This window comes from Diabrotica undecimpunctata, chromosome 1, assembly GCF_040954645.1.
Source record: "Diabrotica undecimpunctata isolate CICGRU chromosome 1, icDiaUnde3, whole genome shotgun sequence".
Lineage (NCBI taxonomy): Eukaryota > Metazoa > Arthropoda > Insecta > Coleoptera > Chrysomelidae > Diabrotica > Diabrotica undecimpunctata.
In genome coordinates, this window is record NC_092803.1 from 86,252,061 (window position 1) to 86,276,309 (window position 24,249).

The following is a 24,249-nucleotide window of genomic DNA, read 5'->3' on the forward strand; positions in this document are numbered from 1 at the left end:
GGTACATGCAAGTAGTGATGGCAAGAGGACTTTTTGATAAATGGAAGCAACCAGTCTACATTGGGTTTGATACAAATATGACTGACAATATTTTGTCTATCATAATTACTGAGTTGCACAATGTAAGATATAATGTAGTTTCATGTGTGTCTAATTGCGGGGAAGGCAATCAAGGACTTTAAAAAAATTGAATATTTCAGTTGACATCACACATTTTGCACATCTAGTCACAAAAGCAAATATCTACATGTTTGCTGATGCTCCCCATCTCTTAAAATTAACAAGAAACTGGTTAATCGACACAGGATTTGAACTTGAAGATGGAAATATATTGAAAAAGATTTGTTAAAAGAACTAATTGAAGCTGCAACAACAGAAATAAGTTCCATATATAAGCTGACTTCAGATCATTTAGAGATAAAAAAAATGCTAAGACAAAACGTTGCACTTGCTGCGGAATTACTATCTCACACAACTGTAACAGCCTTAAAACATTATTTTCAAAATGCAGCCAGCGATAAAAAAATCGCAGCACAAAAACTTGGGGAGTTTATAGAGCTTATTAATAGTTGGTTTGATTTAATGAATTCCTTTATATCTGATGCAACTACATTTAAACGACTTTATGGAATGGACATTTTGGAAGAACAAAATAGGTTATTGGCTCTAGTAATTGATACCTACTGGTACTAAAATGGTGTGCATTGGAAAAAAATCCATACAAATTTTCCAAAGGGGCTTTATAATATCCTCCAAATCTATTCAGTCGTTATTTACTGACTTGAAAGAGAAATACAAAATTTCTTATTTATTAACACACAGATTAAACCAAGATTGTCTGAAAAATTTTTTCTCACAGGTAAGAAATAATTTGTTACCTTTTTTTAACATACGTTTAATTATTTTGTATTTTTAGTTGACAACAAGGGGTGGATTACGTAACCATCCGTCACCTCTATCCATAGCCTTTACAGAGTACGAATGAATACTAGGAAAAAATCCAGATATGGTGCAAAGAACTACTAACTTTTCTCATTATGGTAATCAAGAAAAAGAAGAATATATCGTTGCAAAAGCTTTTCAACAAGCAAAGATAAATATGTTGCCACCTGAAGTACCCGCAAGTGTAGATACTATGTTCGTGGATCTGCAAAGTCAAAGTAGTAGTAGTTCACACGTGTCCGTAGCATTTAAATATAAAAATCAATTCCCAAATTTAGGAAGACATACCCCTGAGGAACAAAATAAAAATGTTCACAATTATTCTGTACCATCCTGGGTACAACATTTATCATTTGGTGGACTCATAAATGCATCATCGGAATGGATAGACCAAGTAATGGCGATGGAAAAATATTTCCAAAATTTTCATGGTGAAAACGTAAATCGGGATAAGAAAATTATACATCGAACTGCAGAGTATGTTTCCAGTCATTGTTCGGATATACCCCTTTGTCTCGTAAAAACGTACTGCAGATTCATTCACGTGGATCATGCGGAATTCACGCGGATCAAGTATTTTAATAAATGCTTCAAATGCCAAGTTACCAGTGCTAAAAGAAAATAAGATAAAGATATTAATGATCAATCAAGGAAAAATATTTAAAAAAAGAAAAAAATAATTATGTATTGTATATTTATATCTATTGGATAATCGGTTCACAATTTGTCGATAGCTCAGAGAGGATTGGTAATACGATATAATAGTAAAAACCAACCTGAAACTGACGGTTTAAGATGTTTTCGACTAACCCACCTTGTATCTGAAGGAATACAATACAGCAGTCAAACTTATAATTCGATTACGAAGGTATTTTGGTTACAGATGACCGACCAGTGTCGTAGAGTATATGATTGAAACATTTATTTGAACTAAATAAATATATTTTTTAAATTGTACTTATGTAAATTGTATTTTTGTTTTAATAAAACTTCTTTATTTTGTTCAAAAATAAAAAGTTTTTTGCCATTTGTAAAAGATACATTTATTTAATTAAGGGGAAAGGCGCCAAATGTCGCCTGGCAAAATTTTCAATGTGTTTTAAATGTATCCATTATTTTCGACTCCGAAGAAAACTAATAAATATTTTTGAAAAATTTAAACGCAGAATGAAAGATTACATTATTACTGAGGGCAGAAAGTCCCTGAAAACTTCTACAATGTTTATTTTAGTATGTTATGTAACAGGGGTGAAAATAAAAAAGAAAATATAGTATAATTTTTAATTGAAAATATTGCATGCAAAAGAAACTTTTTATTTATTCTAATAAATATTTCATTCTGCCTTTAAATTTTTCAAAAATGCTTTTTAGTTTTCTCAGAATTTGAAAAAAAAAATGGATACTTTTAAAACACATTGAACATTTTGACAGGCGACATTTTGCGCCTTTCCCCTTTAATACCGTACGATTACAACTACTATTACCTACCATATATAATTACGGTTAGAAAACTATTCACATTCAAAATAAATAGGATCAACTTCGGAATCCGAGTCGTCTTGAGGGTTAATAATTAGCGGTTGTGTCTCTACGGTCGCATCAATTATGTTATCAAGATCCCACATTTTTTGTTCTTCTTCTATTACATGTCTTACTGCATTCCAGTTTTGTTCTGTAATATGTTGTAAAGACTCGTATAACAATTCACGCACAGCTTGTATTTTATATGACGTATTTTTTCTAGCCACATAACCTCACTGCATATAATTCGCAAAAGAAATATTCGAGACGCTAATTACTGCCGTAGACGCGGAAACACCGACGAGCCGTAAATTACATGCGATCAAAAACGTACTAAACAAAAAAATTGTTTTCGTTCGTAATAACTTCACCCTTTCAAGTTAAGTTTCGAATATAAACTGAACAGACGAGGCAGGTGGCCAAAGCCGGCATCTTTATACCCATTATATTATTAAAAATCTGGGGAATTCCATCCTAATTATCTTGCAACGAATAGTACTGTTACGTAAAAATATGAGTCATAGTTTTAACCTGTAAACATGTTTTTATTCACATGCTTATGTTTTAGATTTTACGAGAGGCTTCTATTTACCTGAACTGACCTTCCAGAAAAAGGTCGAACCGATGCGAGAATACCGTTTGCCTTTGCCGTTATAATTTCGCCGCTAGTCGAGAAGGCTGTTCGATGGTTCTAGCGTAACGGCAATGGCATATATTAACAGGATATTTTGTTTGGAGGGACAGTTAATTCTGAACGCGCTCGCGAATTTAATTGTTACGTACGGATATATATAAATTATTGTCAGATAAGTTAATATAAATAAAAAATAAATTAAATCCATAAGTGTTATAAATATTGAACCTTTTAATAAATTCACAACAAATGGTGTTAGAAGTTGGATCGAACATAAATTAGACTTATAATAATAATACAAGTGAATATTTGTAAATTGTGAAAATGACGACGATTTATGAGCTAACAGTGACTAATTTAAGAAGACATCTCGAAGACAGAGAATTAGCTTCTACCGGAAAAAAGGCTGAGTTAGTCCAACGACTAAAGAACGCTTTGCTAGAAGAAGGACTAGATCCAGAGACTTATATATTTGAAGATGCTGTCATCTCGTCGATTTCGAAATTAGAGAACAAAGTTTCTGACGATATTTCGAAGGTATCTTCTGATGTAGCCAAAGTTTCTGGTGACATCGCATCATTGGAGAACAAAGTTTCTGGCGATATTTCGAAAGTTTCTGGTGACATCGCATCATTGGAGAACAAAGTTTCTGACGATATTTCGAAAGTTTCTTCTGATGTAGCCAAAGTTTCTGGTGATGTAGCCAAAGTTTCCGGCGACATCGCTTCGTTGGAAGACAAAGTTTCTAACGAGATTTCTTCGCTGGAAAGCAAAGTCTCTGCTAACTAGAGATGTGTAGTTCACCATCGAAATAGTTCAAATGAACGATTCTTTCAACTGAACTAATTGAACTAGTTCATTAATTTTCATAGAACTAGTTCATTGTGAACGATTTGCATTATAAATTGTGTCTCAACTTCTAAAGAAGAAAATAATGAATGAATGAGATCATATATTTATTATTTTGAGAATGGGATGGACTGACTAGTTTAAAAAAAGAAGTGTCGATTAGCCTCAGATAACAGATCATAATTCTTAGGAACGTGAAAATAACATAAACAGTCTTATCTTAATATCATAATGGTTCGGATCGTATGCCCACGCATTGGCTTGAACGTTGACATGCTGTGTTGTTTCTCGTATTGTAATTTTGAAATAACAATTTTAAGTTGTGGTTAAAATGATTGACGCATCTACATAAAATATAATTTTATGTAAAAGTGAGAATGAATATGTGTTATTTAATGTTCCTAGAAAATTCACTGATTTTTTTTGTAAGGTTCTTTTAGAAATAACCTAATATAGATACCTATGAGTTTAAATATATATATATATATATATATATATATATATATATATATATATATATATATGTGGCTAAACACCCCTTTAGGGGTTACGCCGCTTACGCTCTCTAGATCTATGTTTTGAGGTAGATCAGTCCTCATGTTCCTTATTTAATTTTCTCAGTTATTTTTCTCCATTGTGTCTCCATTGTATCTCTGGTTTTTCCTTTCCACTGTCGTATGCCCGCCTTGTTGAGATCATTTACAACTTCTTGTAACCATGTAGATCTTGGTCTTCCACGTCTTCTTTTGCCAGCTGGTGTCCATTCCAATATTGAGAATATCGTCGTAGTTGATCCTGATCTCCATACGTGTCCTAGCCATTTTGCTCTTTGTTGTTTTATTTTACACACTATATCTTCCTTAATTTCTTCCAGTAGCTCAAGGTTCGTTCTTTGTCTAAATTCATTTTCATTTATTTTTATTGGTCCCAGTATTGCTCTTAGTATTTTTCTTTCTTGTATTCTAAGGTTTTCCTCTTGTTTTTTTGTCATGCTGAGGGTTTCGGCTGCATACATCATCGTCGGTCGAATTATTGTTTTGTATATCTTCATTTTCGATTTCTTACTCAATAGTTTATTTTTTAGTAATTTCTTATTTGCATGGAAGGTCTTATTTGCTGTAATAATCCTTTCTTTGATTTCTATTTCTCTTTCTCCATTGTTTGTTATTAATATTCCCAAGTACTTAAATTTTTCGACTTCTTCAAAAATGTATTCGCCTAGTCTAACCTTTTTGTTTTGTTTAAATATACGTAAATATAAAAATAAATCATACGTGAACCATATATATATATTTAAAACGGTTAATAAAAAACAAATCTCAATAATTTTTTGCAAATAAAAAAATGTTATTTGCAAAACATTAGAGAAATAAATTTAAATCATTTAAACCTAAACATACGATAGAAAGAAAGGGTTCCGAACCCGAACTACTTGTACGGTAGTGAAAGAGTGAAAGACTGACTGAAAACCGAAGAAAACGCACGGCCGGCGCCGAGCTTGTGTGATGATAAGACGAGACATCTGGCAACCAGTTATGTTAGGGTTGGATTTCGATTTCGGTCCTACAAATAGTTCTTTCGCGAACTAGTTCACTGAACCAGTTCATTTTTGTGAAATAGTTCTCTTGAACTAGTTCATCTAAAAGAACTAATAAGCACACCTCTACTGCTAACATCTCTTCGGAAATCTCTAAAGTCACTTCTGAGATGTCTGCGCTGGACGATAGAATATCTTCGTTAAAAAACCAAGTTGCTGCCGATATGTTGGCCTTCGAAGAAAAGATATGGAAAAGAAGCTGGAGGAAAGAGGAACGGCAGAGAGAGGAAACAATCCAATTACACTAGAGACAAAAGAAGACGAGACGAAATGTAAGTTGGAGACACGGCCGAAATTTGAAGGAAGTGGAGGTTCTATTCATGTTAAAGTCCCAACTTTCGACGGAAAATCATCATGGAACAACTACATGAAACAGTTCGAATCAGCCGAAAGAGCGAATGGATGGTCTGAAAAAGAAAAGTCTGTAAACCTGACTATCGCTCTTCGAGGAGATGCCTTAGATCTGCTTCAGACCATAGCCGCAGAGGAGACCGATGATTTCGAACAACTGAAGAAGAGGTTAAATATGCGATATGGCCACGAACATTTGGAGCATGTATATCAGTCGCAGCTTAAAAATCGTAGACAGAAGAAAGATGAGGCTCTTCAAGAATATGAGGTAGATATTGCCAGATTAGTACGATATGCTTATCCAACAGCTCCCGAAGACATGATGGAAAAATTGGCCGTTCAAACGTTTATTGATGGTCTTCGTGATCATGAAATGCAGAGAACACTGCGATTAGCTCGTCACAAGACGCTGGTTGATGTCCTATCCGCCGCCCTCGAATACGAGTCAGCTACGCAGGCCTCTGGCGGGTACAGTAAAGTTAGGACTGTAAAAGAGAAAGGAGATGAAGATAAACTTGACCAGCTCGTTAATATGATGAAAAGCATGACATACAAGAAAACGAAGACCATCAGATGCTGGAATTGTGGCGAAATAGGACACGTACGAAGCTCCTGTAAGCACCCTAGGTACGACGCAAATCAAGAAACTCACCATCAGGAAAACTAGAACGGGTCAGCCTTAGGGGGGCAGCTTCGACCCAAAACTTTTCCAAAGACCCTCTCATACTAATAGCTTCTTTGAAATGTCGTGAAGATAGTGTATATGTAGATGGAGACATCAATGGTAAAAAGCATACGTTGTTGGTGGATACCGGAGCGACCAGAACCATTATACGCCCGACAGTTATAAACAGCCGAAAGAAACTGTTACCAACGAGGTTGCGACTTCGGACCGCTACAGGTGAAAATGCCAACATTCATGGAGAAATCCAGGTACAATTGGGAATTGGAGCAGAAAAGTTCGTCCATACTGTTATACTTGCTGACATCGAAGAGGATGTTATATTAGGAATGGACGTAATGAATATGCATGGATTCCAATTGGATTTTAAGAATAAGGTAATCAAAGTTGGCAACGAGGAGGTATTTCTTCATCCACATAATGACAACACTGTGCAAGCAGCCATTACCGAAGATACAGTCGTGCCTGCGAGAAGCGAAACGATCATAGTAGCGCGGCTACAGGGAATTGGGGACGAAGGGAGACCTGTTATGATGGAGCCTTGGAACCACGACGATGAGGTTGGCCGTGGAATCATAATTGGAAAGGAATTGGTGACTTCGGCTAAAGAAATTCCTGTGAGACTTATCAATGTCAACGACTACCCAGTGACCATAAAGAAAGAGACAAAAGTAGGAACTTGTGTACCTGTGACATCCATAATCCGTCAGGCGACAACATCTGATAATTCCAACGACAAATTCGACCAAATGGTTGCAGTTGCAGGACAGTCTCTAAATCAGATGGAGAAAAGGAAATTAAGGGAATTTCTGCGGCAGTATCGTGATATTTTCTTACCGAAAGGAGGAAAGACGGGAAGAACTACCGTTGTTAAGCATAAAATTGATACTGGTAATGCTAAGCCAATTCGTCAAACAGCTCGACGATTACCACAGGCGGAGAGAGAGGAAGCTGAAACGATTGTTCAGGAAATGAAGAAAGACGGGGTGATAGAACCTTCTACGAGCCCATGGGTCTCTCCGGTGGTCCTGGTTAAGAAGAAAGACGGAACGACGAGGTTCTGTGTGGATTACCGTTTGCTGAACAACGTTACCAAGAAAGATAGTTATCCTCTGCCTCGGATTGATGACACATTGGACACATTGGCTGGAAGTAAATTGTTTTCTACTTTGGATTTGAAGTCTGGATACTGGCAGGTAGAAATAGACCCAGTAGATAAAGAAAAGACAGCCTTCACCACAGGATCTGGATTGTGGCAATTCAACGTTATGCCATTTGGACTCTGTAATGCTCCTGCGACATTTGAGAGGCTTATGGAAAATGTGTTGAGAGGGTTATCTTGGAAAACATGCCTGGTTTATTTAGATGACATAATCGTCTTGGGGGAGACATTCGAAGATCATTTGAGGAATTTAGAAAACGTTTTTAATCGACTTAAAGCTGCTCAATTGATGCTAAACCCCAAGAAGTGCCAGCTATTTCAAGGTAAAGTCAATTATCTGGGTCATATAGTCAGTAAAGAAGGAGTGGCCGTGGATAAGGGAAAATTCGATTCCATTAAGGAATGGCCAAAACCAACTGACAAACATCAAGTGAGAAGTTTTCTTGGACTATGTACTTACTACCGGAGGTTTATTAAGAAGTTTGCAGATATCGCTAAGCCATTAACGCGACTTACAGAGGAAGCAAGAGAATACCGCTGGGATATAGACTGCCAAAATGCCTTTGAAACGTTGAAAAAGCATTTAATAACAGCACCAATTTTAGGGTATCCACTGCCAGAAGGAGAGTTCATCTTAGATACGGATGCAAGTAATGTGGGAATTGGAGGAGTGCTGTCTCAGATTCAAGGAGGACAGGAACGAGTCCTCGGATATTTTAGTAAAGTTCTTTCAAAACCTGAACGGAATTATTGCGTCACGAGAAGAGAACTTCTACGTTAAGACGTATTGGGCCCAGTGGGACTCATTTATCATCGAAGATGGCTTGCTCAAACGAGTCCTGGAAAATGATGACGGTTTAGAGAAGAGAAGACAGTTGGTGATCCCAAAGAGCAGAATAGCTCGAAGTACTTCGTCAGTTACACGACAGTCCATCGGGAGGGCATTTTGGTGTGAGGAAAACCCTTCAGCGAATTCGGGAACGGTTTTATTGGATGAACAGTTCCGACGATGTAAAAGACTGGTGTAAGAAATGTACTATTTGTGTCACGAGTAACGGGCCTTACCGAAAAAGGAGAGCTCCTATGAGACAATATAATGTTGGAAGCCCGTTTGAAAGAATAGCTTTGGACATCGCTGGGCCATTTCCAGAAAGTGAAAATGGAGGCAAGTACATGCTGGTAGTAATGGATTACTTCACTAAGTGGGTCGAGATTTACGCACTTCCAGACCAGAAGGCCGCCACCGTTGCAGATAAGTTGATCCAAGAATATATCAGCCGATTTGGAGTGCCTTTGGAGATACATAGTGACCAAGGCAGGAACTTCGAAAGCGATCTATTCCAAGGAATATGTGATAGACTAGGCATGAAGAAAACAAGAACTACAGCATATCATCCGCAATCTGATGGTATGGTAGAGCGGATGAATAGGACAGTCGGCAAGTATTTGACAAAGATGGTGTCCGATCATCAGCGAGACTGGGACCAATACCTTCCGTTCTTCACCATGGCCTACAGATCTGCTGTTAACGAATCAACAGGCCAGACACCAGCCAGAGTCCTATTCGGAAGCGAAATGCGACTACCTTGTGATCTAGAATTTAGGTGTCGACCTGGAGAAGATGTAGCAGGTGAAGATTATGTGATCGAATTACGAAGAAGAATGGACGATGTACATGAGTTGGTCCGTTCCCACCTTCAGATCGCTAGCGACCGAATGAAGAAAAGGTACGATACACAAGCGGAAAAGGGTTGCTTTAAGAAGAACGACAAGGTCTGGCTCTATAATCCCAAGAAGCGAAAAGGTTGTTCTCCCAAATTGCAGCAGTTTTGGGAAGGCCCATATCTAATTATGGAGAAGATCAACGATGTCATCTACCGAATAAGCAAGATTCCGAGGGGAAAGCCGATGATAGTACACCATAACCGGTTGGCGTCTTTCGAAGGTGACGACGACGTAGATGAAGAAGTGGAAGTAAACCAAGTCCACGATGTGTCTGACCTCACGTTTGAGGAATTCATGGGTGCCTATGGAGGTACCGGTAAAGCGAGACATGGTGTTACCACTGAAGAAAAGCAAGATCTACTCGCGCTCCCCGATGACTACTCGCTGGCCCTTACCATCCCGGCCAGTATCAAAGACGCACCAGGGTTGGCATCCGTCTTTCAAAGGAAGTTTGGTCGAGTTGCAGAACTTCAATGCCAGGTGCCAGCTCCCGGTAAAACCTTGAAACTTCAAGATGCATCACGTTACCTTTTCTACCTGGTAACAAAAGACACTGCCCGTGACCAACCTACCTACCGAGATGTATGGGAAGCCTTACTTCAATTGAGAGAGCACGTACTAGAGTCCGACGTGCAAAAGTTAGCCATGCCAAAGTTGGAGTGCCGCCAATTAGATTGGAGGGTTATCCGAAATATGGTGGAGGAGATCTTTAAAGACACCGAAGTCCAGGTGTTAGTCTGTTGCAATCCGCATAGTTACTGGTGCGGAGAGAAAACCGTCCCTTGTCATTTTTATACAACTGGAAGTTGTATAAGAGGGTCCAGTTGCCGATACCAGCATACCGTTCCAGTTCTAGTCCCGACAAGGTTCCAGGAGGAACCATCTTTTGAGAGGGGGGCAATGTTACGTAAAAATATGAGTCATAGTTTTAACCTGTAAACATGTTTTTATTCACATGCTTATGTTTTAGATTTTACGAGAGGCTTCTATTTACCTGAACTGACCTTCCAGAAAAAGGTCGAACCGATGCGAGAATACCGTTTGCCTTTGCCGTTATAATTTCGCCGCTAGTCGAGAAGGCTGTTCGATGGTTCTAGCGTAACGTCAATGGCATATATTAACAGGACATTTTGTTTGGAGGGACAGTTAATTCTGAAGACGCGCTCGCGAATTTAATTGTTACGTACGTATATATATAAATTATTGTCAGATAAGTTAATATAAATAAAAAATAAATTAAATCCATAAGTGTTATAAATATTGAACCTTTTAATAAATTCACAACAGTACCTTCGGATATGAGTTCCAGGTTTTCTGGTAAAGTAATTAAACGCGAAGATTAGTATTGAAATATCCAAAGAGATAAGGTATTCTTATTTACAAAATTGTTAATGGTTAAATTCTTATTTTTATTAATATAATATAATAACCAACATTAGCCGTGAAAGTTTTAATTGTTTTTGCTAAATATATTAGTATTAAAACATTATTAATATTGATAAACATTTTGGAAAGGAAAATAAATGTAAAACGCATTAATTTTAATGAATAAACACCTGAGGAACGCCTATGATGATACAAATTTTACGACCGTTTTATGACTTTGAGGCACATTTCGTGCTCTCAACAATTTGTGAACGGATTATAGTTACGTTTTTTACCAATTAAAATTTATTACATTTTATTTAAATTCTTACAATAAATTATACAAGTAATTCTAATTCGTATAATCCTAGTTGACTTCTAAGGGCCGGTAATTCAACAGTTAATCCAGTATTGATGGAAATTCAGTATACGTGACAAATTTTCAGTGTAAAATGGAGATTGAAGTGTAGATTTACGTAAATTTTAAATACCAAACTACCTAGATATCAACAGTTTTCCATAATTAGGTATTATAATCCACTAAACATCTTTATTTCATAACTATCTTTACTATTTTCTATACATCAAAGACATAAAATCGCCGATTACCCATTTACGATTCAAATTACTGTACTCTCGTGACGTATTTGCGGACTTAATGTTCATTGGTTAGTTGGAGTAGGCAACCGTTGTAAGTCTAGGAACCGTGGACAGCGCGTACCAAATGGCTCTCTGATATATACATAGGCAACTCACAATACATATTTCAAATAATTACAATACACAAATTTAATCGATTAAACTATTCAACATATTTTAAGCATGATATTGCTTGGAGACCGTAGGTCGTGGTCTTTTATTTTAACATTATTTTGTATGAAACTATTTGACCAGTATATATATATATATATATATATATATATATATATATATATATATATATATATATATATATATATATATATATATGGCTAGATTATTTCTCGAATAATAGAACACTTTTCTGAATTGCAAAATAAATAGTTCTGAGAAAATTTATTAACACTTGTGAATTCATTTTCACTTTAAATGTAATGACGTTTATAGTATATTATATAATGCGTGTTGTAAATATTAACGTAAAAATTAAAAACATTATCTGGTTATTTAAAAATTAAAATTAATACCTACCTATTTCAGAGAAATACCTATTTTTATTGTTAACACACGTGGATATAAAACCATGGTATAAAATATCTACATACATTTTTTAAACAATATAGTAGTATTTTGTATACCGGCACCGGCAAAAATATTTTAAAAACCCATTGCAAAATGAGATTTTAGCAAAAGAAAAACAAGGATTTTTAATTAAAACTTATTTATTTCATACTGTAACTGTTAACAAATTTATCTCTTTGGATAAGAGCACTAATAGAAATACGTTGGCTTTCTTCATTATTAGGCTTAGCTAGACGTACACTTTGGAGTTTTCTTTTTGTAGAGAAGAGTTTTCGTTGCTGTGTATCTTTATATCATTAATAGCCGATAACGTTGAACCGATCGGAGCATTCAGTTTTTCGAGTGCATCCATTTGTTCTCGGCATGTGATATTGTCTATTGTTTGTTTTAAACTTTATAACACGACTTGTTTCCTTTTTATCAAGTCATAAGTTCTGTCTGTAGAGGTTTGCTTTAAAGCGTCTACTATTTTTGAAACTACTGGAACTATTGGATTTTCATACACTTGCAGTATGGGACTCTCAGTACCTATTGAAAAAAAACTAAATCTAATGTCCTACTACTGACTACAGGGGCTAAGATGGAATAAATGATTAACAGAAACATAAATTTGATCCCTATCACAGAAAAATACACATTCATGAAACACCAACACCACTTATTACCAATGTAACTTTAATAATAAAATGCTTGCTACTCCGTTATCTTCCAACACCCATAACAATACAACAAAACAATAGTACATAATGTACCTATATATTCATTGTCCCAGCATAATAGTATCCTATAAAATGAAATGAGTTTAAAAATATACTATTAATTTTTAGTAATTAATCCACTTGATGTTGTAGTCAAATCTGGACAATATACCTACCTTATGTTTTTAAATCATTTTAAGTGAATTTTTGATTTTTAATATTTGTAAATATTTTAAACCAAAAATTATATGTGTAAATATAATATGTGGTTACTAAATAAATTCTTGATATCTGATACATACCACCAACTCCAGGTTAGGGTTCTGGTTCTAAAACTGGGCCTTTCTACTTCAAATATCTGCAGCATAAGTGAATATCGTATACCTTTGCTTGTGGAACTAAAAATGCCCGATATATGACATAATACATTGAAACTGTGTGGTCTTTTGCAGAAAAGGTACCTCTTCTTCTTACAAAAAAGAACTAGTCGCTCTTTCAAGTTGGTCCTTCCAAGTAGTAAATTCTTTTATACTTTTAAATTTTTGGTTACAAAATTTCAAAGTTAGTTTATGAATAGTTTCAAAATGTTTATGCAAATCTAATCTCACCACTGTTGAATAATCACAAAGTGCATATACTGGATGCATACTTGTGTTCTTTCTGTGGGTGAGGAACTTCCTCCCCTGAAATAGAGAAATGCAAAATTCTAAATACCATTTATAAAAATAAGTTTAAATTGATTCTTACCAGAATGTTTGAACTTGATGTGATGGAACTTTTAAATTCCATTACTTACTGAAAGTCATTTCGCATCTAGAACACTTTATTTTCACCTCCTCCATAATCTATATGAAACACAAATCAAAGCACTAGGCAGAAAAGAATACAAAATTTAACAAAAACTAATAAAATTAAACTTTATAAAACTCACAAATGAAAAATTCATAAAACTGAAAAATATTGAATTCCTGGTTGCCTATCTGTATCCGAGATCCATTTGGTACGCGCTGTCGGCAGACGCTTGTCAAAAGCATGGCTTTTCTGAGAGAACGATTCGGTGAACAATTTATTTTACGCTTCGGACCAGTGAATTGGCCGCCTAGATCCCGTGACATAACACCTAGACTTTTTTGTCAGTTAAATCTTTAATTTTGAATTAAAATTGTGTTACTGGATATTATTACTCATATTTATTAAATTATATTTGTGTATTTTCCTTTGCAGTTACAAATTCTTGAAATGAACATGGCCCTCCCCCAAACTTTGCTCAGCAGGTGCCCGCCTTGCATGGAGAACTTTCTGAAAACAGTCTGTCACATGACGTGTTCACCGGAACACTCCAGGTTCTTAAACGTCACTGAGAAACGTTTCGATCTAGCCACAAATGTGACCTACGTGAACGAGATTGATTATTTCATGGAAAACTCTTTCATGGAGAACGTTTTTGGATCTTGCAGGCAAGTCAGCGTGCCGTCCACTGGCGGAAAGGTAAGTGAATGAAAGTATTTTTAAGAATAAAGAATTAATTTATTTATCTTTTCTGTTAGGTAATGGATCTGATGTGTGGAGACTGGGGCTCCTCCAAATGCACTGCCCTGAGGTGGTTCAGTTATTTGGGTAACAAAGAGACTCCTATGGTACCGTTCCAGATTACATATCACAATGAAACTGGTCCCACAAAGGGCTTCATTCCTCTCAATTTACCGACTGTGCCCTGTAGTAAATCAGCTGATGTAAGTACCTACAATGTTTTTTTATTTGTTGGGTGAAAGGGGGGGGGGTAAAATTACCGAGAGATATATAGTGTTTTTCATACTAAAATCATATTACGTCATTCAAGATTACGACGTCAGAACCCCACAACGTTGCCAAAACATCAGAATAGTAAAGTTAAGAATTTTCAAAATGTCAACTATTTAAGAATACACTAGTCAACTGACTTTTTAAAATAAAAAAAAATAATCACATTTTCAAAATTTCATTTTTCATGTTTCAATAATGTGGAAAAAGAGACGTTTAATCAATAATATTATAAAAATCACATAAAAATGTATAATTTTTCGAAGTACATCTGGAAGGGACATTAAAATCAATTAAGGGTAACATATTATTAAATCAATCAGTCTTGGATCAATCCATTTAGTCATTCTTGGAATTGAGTAATTTATGTAGAAGATAATATCAGTTTGAGTTTACCTTACAGACAATTTCGGAAGGTTAAAACTTTAATATCTAATAAATTTATTTTGGACTCTTAAGATTGAAAATATGTATTTGATATGTAGGTGACCAAACCACTGAGCAGTATTTAATAAGAGATCTGGAAATATAAATAAATTTAATTAGACTTAATAACATCTAAAAATTCTAATAATGAAACCTTTTCTAAACATTTTAAATGCCTGGTTATTCACATAGTCATAATGAGATCAGAAATTCAATCTAGAATCTAATTGAACACCTAGATCTCTTACATTTGATTACAATAACTTTTATATTATCGGCAAATAATAGGAACTGTGAGGTGGCTAATTGAGATTTATTGTCATTCACATATTAAAAAGATAAGGCCCATAAGTGACTAGGTATTTTAATAAAATTTCGCACGATTGAAAATTTTTCTTCCTGAACAAATTGTATCCTGTTTGTAAGATAGCTGCATAATCAATTTAAAAAATTGTCTGTTATTCCTATAGTTACACAACAACTTATGATTCACAGTGATACCTGATAGGCGCTGGATTTTCTAAAAAAGAAGAGGCAAAAGACTGCAGACTGTTGATAGCAGCTTTGTTAATAACAATTAAGAGACCTTAGTAAGGTCATTTGAAAGAACATACTTTAAGACTTTAATGTGAAAAATTCGAAAAAGTGCATTTTAATGGAATCGCTCACAAAACTTCAAAATTGTGGTTCCCAAAATTGGGCGGCTTTGAAACTAGTAAGAGCGCAGGATGGGGAAGAAGCTGTTAAGTGTATCTCTGTTTCTTGTTTATAGATTTCGACGTTTTTTTAAATTTGTATCTACTTTTTGGGTACATTACGAATATGTATTATTTAAATAATTGTGTTGTTAAATAAACCCTCTAATTTGTTTAAACAATTTTTTTTCAGTATTTTTGTAGGAATATTTTATTGTAAAGTGAGGTAATTTTTATTGTAAAAAATAAATATTTATGATTATATATATATATATATATATATATATATATATATATATATATATATACAGTAGACTCCCTCTATAACGAGAACTGAAATGGCAGACTAATTACCTCGTTATAAGCGGATCTCGTTATATCCAACAACAATAATATTGTGCATACATATGAATATGTAGTTTTCTAAAGCATTAACTTTCTATAGTGAAGCCATTCGGAGCAATATAAGATGCTAATAAATATTGTTTGAATGGCGTTTTTAAAACAAAGTTGTTTACTTTTATTGTCAATGAAATGCATTAAAACAAAAAAGAGTTGTTTACTTTTAGTGTCAATGATATATGTTAAAACAAAAAATCTGTATTCTGTAAATATGTATAAAGCGTATAAAGTTATTTTGTCATTTTTGACTGCTTTAAATTGTCCAGTATTCTATCTATCATATTTTCTAAAGATGTGAAACAGTTTTATGCTTCTTTATTAGCGTTTTGTCCTTGGATAAAGTTTCTGACAACCTTTAAAACACTTACGTGAATGGTCAACCCAATACAATGACACTTGTGAATCATAAATTTTACATTTCCGACTAAGAATCATAAATTGTAAGAAGTTTATTGCGGGCGGTCCGCAGTTAAAAAGGGTATTTATTTATAGCTACGGCCGGGCCAAAACGTAAAAAACACGTTTTGCAGTCTTATTTTCTCTCGTTATAAGCAAATTTACCTCGCTATAAAGGGTTATGGTTCAATAGAAATTTCACGGGACATCTAATGTACCTCGTTATAAGCGAAACCTCGTAATAACCGTGTTCGTTATAAAGGGAGTATACTATATATATATATATATATATATATATATATATATATATATATATATATATATATATATATATATATATATATATATATATATATATATATACAGGGTGGTCCTTAAGTAATTGTACAAACAGAAACCGTAGATTCTGCACTTTAAAATATTACGTTTTAGGCCAACTTGCTTTAATAAAATGTTGATATTAAGAAAGATACAGGGTGTACTTATTTAATAATTATTTAAAATTTTATTTTTCGCTATAACTTTTACGTTTGTAAATATTTTTGGACAAAAATTTACAGTTGGATGCTTTTGAGTAGGATAAATTATAGTTTTATACTTACTTTAATGTAAGAGGGCGCCACATATGCCACATGTGTGGCATAAATTTGCGCTTAAACTTTTTTGATCTTTAAGTTAGCTCTATTTGTGTTAAAAAATATTAAAGATACATTATTTTTACAAAGAAAAGGTATACTTGTTAATAACCTGAAAATTCAACTGTTTTCGAGATAAATGCATTTTATAAGTCAGCTGCACAATAATTCTTAGTTTGATATTTGTGCGGTAAAGCACTGAATACCTGTAGACAATCATAATTCATAGTTTATTCTTATTAAAACAACTCAAAGATGATAATGTAACATCACAAAATGCTTTGTTATATGTGTTAAATGTCTTATTGGAGAAAAGATATTTCATCTTCTTCTTTAGGTGCCGTGTGCGTATTCAGACGTTGGCCTTCATCATGTTTACAATTTCCCTTTGCTATCGCTTCTTAAGTTTCTATAATGGTGTTGTATAACTTTTTCCCTATTGTAAAATGCTAAAAACCCAAAATATGTGGTTTTTGCAAGATGGTACACAACCACATTCTAGAGAGAAAGCAGTTAGAACATACTTAAATACAACTTTTCTGAACGTTGGATTCGTCGTGGTAGTCATATTCCTTGTCAATGTGGTGAGCTATTGATATAATTATTTAATTCATAAAAGATATTCATATATATATATATATATATATATATATATATATATATATATATATATATATATATATATATATATATATATATTCATAGAAGATATTCATAAAATATCCGAAAAGAATACTTATTATTCATTACGTAAATTGTTTACCCATTTTTATTAGCACAAATAGAAACTAGAGCACAGGTATTGAATAACACGTATGTGTCCTGTTTCATAATACTTTTGCTACAAATCTAACCTGAAAGACTCAGCATTTTTACAAAAACATCATCGTTGTCCTAATAACCGATATTGTAATAAATATAGTAAACATACCGGCAATTTAGTTCAGCATAATATTAGTTCGTTAGTAAATCATAATAGTCCATTTGTTCGAGATGTAATTATAGTTACTCGTAAGCTGTAACGTAATCATATAAATAAGTAATATCGATATATTTATTCATTATACGATATAGCCACCACGTAGCCCCGAATTTAATCCGCTTGATTTTGGTGTATGGGGCGCATTAAAACAACGTGTGTCATAAACATTCGCAATCAACTATGGGAAGAAATAAATACTGCAGCAGTTTCTTTAGAACCAATGATGCTATTTAATATGAGACGATCTTTTATGGAATGTATTGACAAATAAATTAAAGAAAATGGTGGACATATCGAACACTTACTTTGACAAAAAGTTATGTTATATAGTTTAACTATTTCTTAATTTAGTTTGTAAACAAAATGTTTTGATTATGACTTTAATTTAACATAAAACGTAAAATGTTTGATGTATGTGAAGTATACCTTTTTTTTGTTAAAATAATGTATCTTTAATACTTTTTATCCCAAATACAAGTAACTTAAAGAGCAAAAAAGTTAAGTGCAAATTTATACCACATATGTGGCATAAGTAGCGCCCTCTATCAGTTACATCAAAGTCTGCATCAAATTATAATTTCTTATATTTAAAAGTATTCAGTTGTAAATTTTTATACATAAATGTTTACAAACACAAAAGTTATAGCGAAAAATAAAGTTTTAATTTTGCACTTTAACACCCTGTATCTTTCTTAATATCAACATTTTATTAAAGCAATTTGGCTTAAATCGTAATATATTCAAGTCTAGAATCTACTGTTTCTTTTTTTACAATTACTTAAGGACCACACTGTATATAATTGTACAAAATGAATCAGTAGATTCTACACTTTAAAATATTACGATTTAAGCTAAATTGCTTTGATAAAATATTGATATTAAGAAAGAAACAGGGTATTAAAGTGCAAATTTAAAATTTTATTTCTTTCTATAACTTTCATGTTTGTAAACATTTATGTACAAAAATTTATAACTGGGTACATTTAAATATGAGAAATTATAATTTGATGCATACTTTCATACAGCTGATAGAGGGCGCCACATATGTTGCATAAATTTGCACTTAACTTTTTTGCTCTTCAAGTTATCTGTATTTGTGATAAAAAATATTAAAGATACATTATTTTAACAAAAAAATGTATACTAGTTAATAACTTCAAAACTCAACAGTTTTTGAGATAATCGCATTTTACAAATCAGCTGCATAATTCTGCTTTAACGAAATTACTCCAGACAACGAAGGAAAAATAGACAAAAACATCAATACTTCTGAATTTTGATACAAAATACCTTTAGTTAAAATTAATAGTTAACGAAATATTAAATAAAATAAATATATCAGCAGGGTAATTAATAATAGGATTTGACAAAATAACAAAATAATAGGATTTTACATCAAACATTTTACGTTTTATATTAAATTAAAGCCATAGTCAAAACATTTTATTTACAAACTAAATTAAAAAATAGTTAAACTAAGTAACATAACTTTTTGTCAAAGTAAGTGTTCGATATGTCTACAATTTCCTTTAATTCATTTGTCAATATATTCCATAAAAGATCGTCTCATATTAAATAGCGTCATTGATTCTAAAGAAACTGCTGCAGTATTTATTATAAGTATTATATTAATTATTGTTATATTAGTGTTATATATAACTTTTTATTATACTGTTTTCCTGTCCAAAAATTTACTAAACATTTTAGAAAATTTTCAAAATATATTCAACAAAAAACTAGAATTTAGAATAATTTCTAAATTATTTCATTGAACAATTATCCTGTTCAAAAAAGTATTCAATGAAACTTTTTATTAAATTTTGAAATATTTCATTTCGCCGAAACTTCCAATTAATCCATAATCTTTTAATAATAACAAAAAGCATTCCTGAATTATTTTAGAAAAAATTTAACGGTAACTTTTAATGTTGACACAATGTGAAAGTGTTTACACTGTATGGGTTCTATTTAATCTTGTTTTAAAATAATAACTACTAGTAAAACACAATTTCACTGAACTGCAAAAGTTCATTTTGACCTCCGATAGGAGCCTCATCAAGTGCTTGCTCCAGTTTGTTAATGATCAAATTTGCTTGAGCCCGATCTAGTTGAGTATCAGGATGGTGTCTGTGTGCTACTACCATTCTGAATACTTTTGTTACGGTGCTTTATGACCTAGTCTGCTCGTTAGAGCCCCTTGGTTTTTTAGCAATTCTGTTACGAGGGCTTTGATGGTATTCTCCCGAAGTCTCTTTTTATCCTCAGGTGCTGCTGATTTGGTTTTCTTGGGATTTGCTATGGTCCATGTCCCAGCAGCCATTTTTGTCTTTTTTCTCATCTTCCTTTGTTAAGCTCTAGTGAGGCGTTATTTGAGACATACATATTTATTTTTTTAATTTAAAAATCCGAAATTATATGCACAATTTCGAATTTTCAAATTGTAAAAATTAATTCTTTGGTGTATGTGCTATAAAGCAATTCTAGCTTACTAACAAGACCAGGAATTGTTTTTTGATCAAAACAATTTAACAGATTACAATTTTTTGAGTTTTCTCTCCCAGTGATTGACTTTTAATTAATTTTATTTACAGTCTATAAGAAGAGAGTTTTAATTATATTATTTGTAGATTTGTACATATTTAAATTAAAAATTTGAATCATAACATTTTTTTTTTAAAGATTAATTTATCAATATTTTATTTTCTTCAAAACATTTTATAAAACGCAAAAATTTAATGCTATTCTACGACCACGTGGCATCTACATATAAAAATATCTAAAGTTGCATTTGTTGCCCCACTCTTTCTTATTTTAAAAGCAGTAATAGCGCTAACATAACCTCTCCCTAGTGGTACAAATAAGGAACTAAAATCATGATCAGCGTCTACTGTTTTGTGTATAACCTTGCCGACGCTGAAAAATCCTTCTATATGCGTCTATGTTCTTTGGTTCATTTAATAAACCTTCGCAAAGTGAAGAAAGTTTCGATGTGACCGCCATGCTTTGTTGCCTGTACGTTGCCCATTACTATCTCTCGCAGGATTACCAGATCTACTGATTTCATCTTCAATTTACTGATTTACTAAAACACTAAATCCATCTACTAAAAAATATGTAATGATAAAATCATATTCAAAAAGTGATCATTATATCAGTGTTCAATTATAAATTTTGAAAAAAATCTATTTAATATATATCATTATTTTCAATCTACTGAAGAAATAAAATATGACCTGGCAACCTTTCTGGTGCCGGTTTAGGCTTTAGTCTGTTCCATACGATTACGCGCCCCCTCTCTTTCCTTGTCTAAGGTAGAATGTGTTCATTGTAAGATGTAAGGTCCATTCGCTCAGCTCGGGCATATTTTGACAGATTTATAGCTGAAAACCTACAACACAAAAGTTCCTATCTCACAGTAGTAATAGAACCAAAAGCCAAATTTCATAAAAACAATTTATTTTAGTGACGAAAAGTACTTTTTTCCTCAATGGAAATGTGAACACACACAATGCGTGATATTGGAGTGACACAACTCCTAACGTTTTTCGTGAAAAACATTTTTCAAAACACGGTTTTTCTCAATGCTAATTTAAACGGAAGTGCATCTGGAGATGTTACAAAACGCAATTGAGCTGTTAATTCTTGAAATTTTCTATGGCAGCCTATTTATGTATAACAATTTTTTTTAATAATTTGAGAGTTATTTCAAGACGAAAATGATTCTTATGATATTTATGTAAAACGCTTACTTTAAACGTAAAGGGCAAATAAACTACTAAAATAGCCGAAAAAAACAATTTCTTTGCGTTTTTGAGGCCATTTTTTATTAGGTTTTATCAGATGTGAAAAAAACAAAAAATACAAGATAAAAGCTTAAGTCAATTCGTTTAAAACTGCTCAATCTCATTTTGATGTTATATTGCAAAAGTTAGTTTTACATATACATAAACAAATTGATATATTGTTACGTTTTGGAATATGTAGACCTGATGAACGTCTAAAATTTAACGTTTGAAACACATTGTTTATTTCTTACCACAATTTTAGTCTTATTTTAATTGGAAGAATATGATGCTGCAATATCACAGTAAAAAGTTTACCCAAAGTATACCACGGGAACTTGCTTAATATATAAAAAATGAATAAATAGTTCAAACACAATTGAAATTTTTTATTTGTTGAAAAATTGTTATAAATAAACAGCTTCCCGTTTTAAACTTTGTGTTAACTTTTTACTGTTATGTTGTAGCATAATATTTATTCTTTCGATTAAAATAAGATTCAGCTTATGGGTAAAAAATATACAATGTGTTTTGAACGTTATAGATATGTTTGTCAAGACTAGATATGTATCCCGAAACGCAACGGTATATTAATTTGTTCATGAATATTTTAAACTGACTTATGCTATATCAAATCAAAATAGACTTGCGCATTTTGAATCTATTTTGTAAACTTTCACCTCATATTTTTTATTTTATAAATTGGATGTATAACCTATTGAAAAATTGCCTCGAAAAACGTTAAAATCGGAATTTTTCGATATTTTTAACTGTTTATTTGCATTTTAAGTTTAAAGTAAGTATTAAAAAATACAAGAATAACGTCTCAGAATACTTCAAATTATTAAAAGAAAGTAATTTTGAAGCAAGAAATATATTTTTTTATAATTTGTTTAAAAATTGCTAAATAAATAAATACTTAATAAATAGGTTGCCATGAAAATTTTTTTATTGAGATGATTTTTTCCATTAAGGAAAATCTTAAATTTTTTTTTGAGATTTTTTAGAGAAATATTTTTGAGAAAATACATAAATGTATTTTCGCATTATGTAAATACATAAAGCGATGAACAACATCTGTAGACGAAAGGACGAAGAAACAGAATGTAAAGGCAAAGCGTTCTTGCCCTACATATCGGGAGTAACGCACAGAATTGGGCGAATACTTAAGAAAGCCAACGTAAAGACCATTTTCAAGCCTACAAAGAAAGTCAAGGACTGTTTAAGATCGGTAAAAGACAAACGCGACCCATTAGCAACGGCCGGAGTATATCGAATACCATACACATGTGGAATTGTATATGTGGGAACCACGAAACGACCCAAAAAGACAAGAATAAATGAACATAAAGGCCATTGTCGTTTAGGACATATCGACAAATCTGCCGTTGCCGAACACGCTTTGGGAAGCGAAGAACATCGAATACTCTTTGAAGAAACGCAGATGCTAGACAAAACTTCACAGTACTACCCACGGTTGTATCGGGAAGCGGTGGAAATATATAAGCATCCAAATAATTTTAATCGGAGAGAAGAGAGACTGAAAATTAACAAAACATGGATACCAATATTAAAATCCACAAACACCCTTCCCGCCAAACATGAAGAAAGAAAAGCTACTAGAAACAACGACACGCCCCCTCAAGCCGAAACCAGTGGGGGGAGGCGAGTGGGAAATATAAATATTGCCTTCGTAGTAGTCGTAGTACAACGCAGCGCAGCGTCATTTTCAGGTTACGAGCGAAGCAGTAACATCTCCAGAAGATGCCAACCCCTAGTGTTGGCGAAACGTCGAGAACTAATCTCAAAAGACAACGGCCTAACAGCCCGAACAAACAGTTTAACAAGTGTAACAGTTGTTAGTGATAATACAAATTGTAATATATTTCTTTGTTTTGGATATTGGGACGCGATTAATACTAATATATTCCAACGGGATTAACTTAGCTAATAGGTTTGACACATATGCATCGTAACACACATGTTATCAAATATACACCGTTGTAACGTCTAAAAATTAGTTTTTCTCGTCTAATATCATTGTTATATTTTTCTAGAATATCCAATTTGTAATTCTTAAATCTGATCTGATTTTTATACAGTTATTTTACTTATTCTTTTATCAGAATAAATGTAAAAAGAGATTACTTAAACGCACAAATTCACCACAGTTGTAATTAAGAAAATTGCTAAGAGTCACTAAAGATCCTGAGATAAAGATGACTAAAGAATATTAGTAGATACACAGTTACATGACCTAGTGGTATTTTTTTAAGTCTTGATCCAGTGTTTTGAGATCAAGGTTACTTAAAAGTATATCATTTTGTATTTTTATTTTTGATAGCATCTACATCTACGTAAATTATTTATTATCTAACGAATAT

The 24,249-nt window shown here is 33.0% G+C and overlaps 1 protein-coding gene across 6 annotated transcripts in view; it reads left to right on the forward strand.

Moving 5' to 3' along the window:
* Positions 1–24,249, forward strand: part of LOC140451084 (NPC intracellular cholesterol transporter 1-like) — a 370,771-nt gene that overhangs the window by 151,204 nt on the left and 195,318 nt on the right. For all 6 annotated transcript variants that reach the window (XM_072544806.1, XM_072544817.1, XM_072544810.1 and 3 more), the window contains exons 3-4: positions 13,972–14,235; positions 14,295–14,480. In XM_072544806.1, the coding sequence (XP_072400907.1) occupies positions 13,972–14,235; positions 14,295–14,480 (450 nt within the window). The remainder of the gene's footprint in view (positions 1–13,971; positions 14,236–14,294; positions 14,481–24,249) is intronic.